Raw genomic sequence first — 5,418 nt, 5'->3', positions numbered from 1 at the left:
AGGGAACCCAATATCAGCCTACAAATTGAAACATCTCCAATCCCATCAATTTTCTGTATAACAATCATACTGCAAGACTGATATGGTTTATCATTTTTAAATAATAAATAATTGAGTTGACTTTTATATCATTGATTAATTCTATAGTATCATATAGTTAATGGAATATAAAAAAGAGTGATAATAATTTTATTCAATAATTTATTTGAAAAAACTTCCAGGTATTTTTTTTGTTTTATGTAATTCTAGAACAAAATAATTCAACTAACTCTGGCTTTACTTATTTATTTTTGTTTGTTCACTCCCTTCCTGGCTACTTCTGAAATACAGGGGGAGGGTTATCCAACAGGTTACCATCTTATTCTAACCAGAGTGAGAAGGTTGAGTTTACATTCAATGGAGCTACTACCAAATAAAAATCAACACACCTAGGCCAGAATTGAACCAGTGCCCCTCCAGTTACGAGGTTGCTAAGGTGACACCTTACCTCTCTCATCTATACTGGTCTCACTGACCTTGGCTTAAGATTGCTGGAAGCGTACTCCATACTCCATGTTTGGTCAGTTGGCCAAATTTTTTGCAGGATCTTAATTAATCCATTGCATACAGTACCTTCTGCTACTAACTAAACAATTGAAAACTTATTATTGAAATCTCATTTCATTTTTCAGGCCCACTGTAAAATAAATATTGATTGACCCAAGAAAAAATCGAACCCACATGAGCCCTAATGTGCTTGGCCATTTCATATTTGAAGTTGAACTGAGCTACTTAGACTTTGAATTTAGGGCTGAGATACAAATAAAATACAAAAGATGATGGAAATTTACCCGAGATTTATAAAGTCCTGTGCTTCGGCACTCCTGAGAATGACCAAAGCAAAAACATTCAGTGCAGCCTTTTTTATTAGAGCCTTGAAGGTTAAATGAACCAAATCTGCATATGTCACATGCTTCATCTTCTACATTTTCTTTACATATGCAAGCACCAGTCACCTAAAAAAGTTTAATATATTTGCTTTAAAATAAAGATATATTGTATTAGGTTTTACGACTAAATCAAAGGGTCTCAACCTTGTTGGGTCAGTTTCCCTCTTTGCCACATAAATTCTAATCCCTAGAATATTTTTATTAAAAAATGGAGGTACCTCATTCATTAAATAAAGTACAGTAAGTTAGTGTCATATTTTGGGAAAAAGGAGTTGTTTAACTGTTTCATATATGATCACACCATACAGGGTGAGGACCCCTATTATTTAATTTTTCATTCATGACTACCACTAACAAACACATTAAACTAAACAAGTAATAATAATTGTGATACTAATGCAGGAAGAGGACCTTTCACTGCTTTTTCTCAGGGCTGTACTGAATGATGCGAAAAGCTATAAATGATCATTTTACATTAAGTATTCTTGACTATACGATTTATTCTCACTCCTCTCTCCTTGTCAGATTAGTATAACTGAATCATGCAGTATATTCCAAGTATTACCATACAACTACTTTTCTGACCAATTTATAAGGAGAAATATGCAGTAGTGTAAAATTATAAGATAGGCAGAGATAAAAATCATTAAAAATTCTACTAGATGGAGAGATTTTGTTAAAAATATATCCTTGATAAAAAATAAACATACATTACTACAAATTTCAAAAGTAGTTCCTTCGAGCTCACAGTCACATCTACGACATTCTGGGAACAAGTAATGACCTATTTCACAGCTATCACATTGCCTTCCAATTACATTCTCCTTGCAGCTATTAATAAAATAATAAAATATTGTGTGTTAAATACTAATCACTAACAGATACTAATTAATAGTTTTTATTATTAAAAAATTGCTTTTGTTCTTACTTGCAGTTTCCGAGGGTTGGATCACACTGCAAGTTTCCATCTCTTAGTCCAAGATAATTACATTCGCATTCCCTACAGCCTAATAGTGGAAAGTAGCCATATGTGTTATTTGCACACTGATCGCAGTTTTCTCCAACAACATTTGTGGGACATGAACACTGCCCTAAATGGACGAATAACATTTTAAGATCAATAGATTGAAAACAATTATAATAAAAGAGAAACTTGCATCTGATTAATACAAATAGTGTTTAAGAAAAATAATTGTAATACAAAATTTATTTCCATATTTTTCTCACAAAATATATTAAATTATCATAATGTAATATATTATCGGTGTTACATAAAATGAATCCAACAATTTTCAGAAGAATATATTTTGTACTCTACCAGGTTTGAAAAATTGTTTTTGCTTATACACAATATGTCTATAAAAATGTTGAGGGAACTGGTTATATAAATAATCAGTCTTGCATTGAGAGAAAAACTGCATTTAAATATAGAACTGGTATACAATACAATACCATAAGTCATGACAGAATTAATAAAGGGAGAGGGTGAAAACCAGACTACACATAGCATGCGCACAAATAAACCTGCAATATTTTAAATTCCCAATAGAAAAAATATATTTATATTTTGGAGAACCTGGAACATTCCTGATTATGTTTCACATAGTTAAACTAATAGAATCAATAACTATTCCTGTAAAAAATAACCAATAGAAAAAAATATATGAAACAACCCAATTTCAATGATAAGCCATTTTTACAGAGCACCAATGAAATCTAATCTAAATAATTTAAGATTAACTTTTGCATAGTTCTAACCTGTTACTTCATCACACAAAGAATTTTCAGGACAGCTGCATAGCTTGCACTGAGGAAATTGGTAGTACCCAGTTTTACACCTCTGACATCTTCTACCGATTATGTTTTCCTTACATTTACATTGACCTCCAAATGGCTCACATTGGAGACTGTATGAGCCATCAGGGTGACACCGACAATTCAGAGCTCCGTTATTGAAATGAGTAGTCAAAGAAAATATTGCTGAGCGACAAAACTCTAAACACATCATATAAAGATAAAAAAAAAAATGTGTACAAACAATTTTATTTAAATATTGAACAAATTGAATAATGACATACCACTAGTGCTCTGATCAACATAGTACATATTTGTGGTACATTCAGTCAAAAACTGATTAGTACTACCTTCAGGCTTATCTACTAAGTAATCTATTGAGAATTTAGATTCAGGAAGAATTAATATGTAGTCCAACCAAACGTCTTTGCTATTTGGTACCTAAAATTTATAAATTAATGATATATAAAATAAAAACAACAATTATCTAATCTATATAAATAGTATTAGTATATGATTTTATCTTTAAGAGTACGAAATTAATTTTAAAAACTGATATCAGACCTTAAAAGTAAGAAGATAATTTTCTGTTATTGGTACAATTTCATTTCCATTGTTTTGTTTTATTACAGCACGACACCCAGCATTTGATGGACAATGGGCCAATCTAACAAAACCTTCAGGAGCCAGGTCATGCATCAAAACTTCTAAGTTGAAATCTAAAAAAAATATAAAACATTTAATACAAAGTAAAACAAACGATATTCATAGAAACATTTTCTGAAAATAATAATATTTTAGTTATTTGGCCTTGGGAAAACACAACTTAAGCATTTATGATGATGAAAATGACTATATAGCTTGATATGAACATGGCTGAATATGGCTATATAGCTCTATGAATATGGCAAAATAGCTTCTGAAACTTGGAATCATATTAGAAGAGGTATAGGTTTTAGAGTAGAACTAATTCTCAAAATAACAGGGTTTGAATCTTTTTTATTCATTGTCATCTTTTTACCAAATTAAAAGTCTAGAAAAATATAAGTGTGTAAAATACAGTTTTTTGGCAGCCATCTGGAATTATTTTTTCGGTAAAAATAAAAAAATCTTTTGTAGTATCGATACACAGAATATTTCATGCTGAAAAAGATTATGATATTGGTTTTTAAAAAATCAGAACAAATAAAATGGTGGCAAAAAAAAAAAAAAAGATGAAAAACCTAATTTCATTGTGCTCAATATCTTTAAAGATATCTTCAAAAAAAAAAACTATTTTAAAGAGTACTATAAATTGGCAAAAATTTGAGTCCTCATTACAGCCTTTTATGTTCAATAGTTTCCTGTGATACAGTTTGTTAAAAACCAACAATTTTTTCTAATTAATGAGAAATCAACATTTTGTGAATTTATTTTAGCAAATATTGTAGAAACTGCAACAAATGAAGATAATCATTACAAGCTACTTTGTGGTACGTTCACCTAAATTTAAATTACCTGAAGTCTATAACACTCAATTGAAGCTAGTTAAATTAACCATTAAGTAGTTTCTGAAAATTATTTTCTTGCCTTCCAGTTCCCATTCTGTTTTTCAAAATAAATTCACTAAATATTGATTTGAAAAATAATGATGTTTTTTGAAAAGCTGTATCCCAGAGACTGTTTAATGTAATGAGCTCAATTATAGCATGAAATTTAGCAAATTAATACTGCTTCAACAAAGGTTAATAATTTTCATAATGTATTTGATAGCTTTAAAGATATTGGGCACTGAGTGAAAAATGAGTAACAATTTTAAGGTTTTTCAGTTTGTCAGCCACCATTTTGTTATTTGTTCTTATTTGTAAAAACCAATGACATAATATTTTTCAGCACAGAATTTTCTGTAAATTAATACTACATAAGGCCTTTTTTATGATTTTTGAAAAAACATTCAGTATGGCAGTTAAAAAACCCATAAGTGCAATTTTTCAGTTCACAAACATGCCAGAAGTATACTTTAGTTATTATCACCTATTAACTGAAAGTTAATTCCATAAAATATATGGAGAATTATTTCTATAAAGGATGGGATGTTACTACTTTTGTTTAAATTTTCCTGGAATTTATGCTTACTACGCCTTCCTTATAGTCCCAATAGCCTAGACTTGGTAACCATGATATGGGCATGCTAAGCTGACAAAGCATCTTACTTTCATTTTTTATTACACATTTCCTTTCATATTTTTCCTAGCTCTTTGTATAAGTTTATGAGCAGATTACCTATTTCTAGTTCAGATTTATTTTTGTAACAAATATATAACTTTTTCTGGACACTAATATAAACAAATAGGTGCTTTAGTAAACTTTGAAATAGACAGATGAATGGAGTAGAGTCTAACACAGGAATTGTGACAAATACTGAAGATAAAGTATTTAAGTAAAAAAAAAAAAATTATGTTCTAAAATACCTGGGTTATTTGGTTGATAATAATGAACAATAATAGTGTAATTTCCAGGAGCAGAAACCTTTCCGGCAATGTCAATCATTGGATCATCTTTATGTAGATAAATGAGTGCTGTATTATTATCTTGAATGTTGGAGGGAAGTTTATACGCCTTTCTGCCTTCATTTCCTGTTTCAAATTCAACCTATGGATAAAACAACTGGTGTTATTCAAAAGTAAACTTGATTGGCCATTAATGTCAGATTAAA

At 29.9% G+C, this 5,418-nt stretch overlaps 1 protein-coding gene across 1 annotated transcript in view; it reads right to left on the bottom strand.

Moving 5' to 3' along the window:
• Window positions 1–5,418, bottom strand: part of LanA (laminin subunit alpha) — a 105,486-nt gene that overhangs the window by 32,363 nt on the left and 67,705 nt on the right. Inside the window, exons 19-25 of the mRNA XM_014433930.2 lie at window positions 5,174–5,354; window positions 3,288–3,442; window positions 3,008–3,164; window positions 2,688–2,924; window positions 1,858–2,020; window positions 1,640–1,760; window positions 831–995 (exon numbers count right to left, since the gene is read on the bottom strand). Of these exons, the coding sequence (XP_014289416.1) occupies window positions 831–995; window positions 1,640–1,760; window positions 1,858–2,020; window positions 2,688–2,924; window positions 3,008–3,164; window positions 3,288–3,442; window positions 5,174–5,354 (1,179 nt within the window). The remainder of the gene's footprint in view (window positions 1–830; window positions 996–1,639; window positions 1,761–1,857; window positions 2,021–2,687; window positions 2,925–3,007; window positions 3,165–3,287; window positions 3,443–5,173; window positions 5,355–5,418) is intronic.

The sequence above is a fragment of the Halyomorpha halys genome, unplaced genomic scaffold (assembly GCF_000696795.3).
Source record: "Halyomorpha halys isolate HHAL.00 unplaced genomic scaffold, Hhal_1.1 Scaffold45.1, whole genome shotgun sequence".
Lineage (NCBI taxonomy): Eukaryota > Metazoa > Arthropoda > Insecta > Hemiptera > Pentatomidae > Halyomorpha > Halyomorpha halys.
This window is presented reverse-complemented; position numbering and strand designations above follow the sequence as displayed.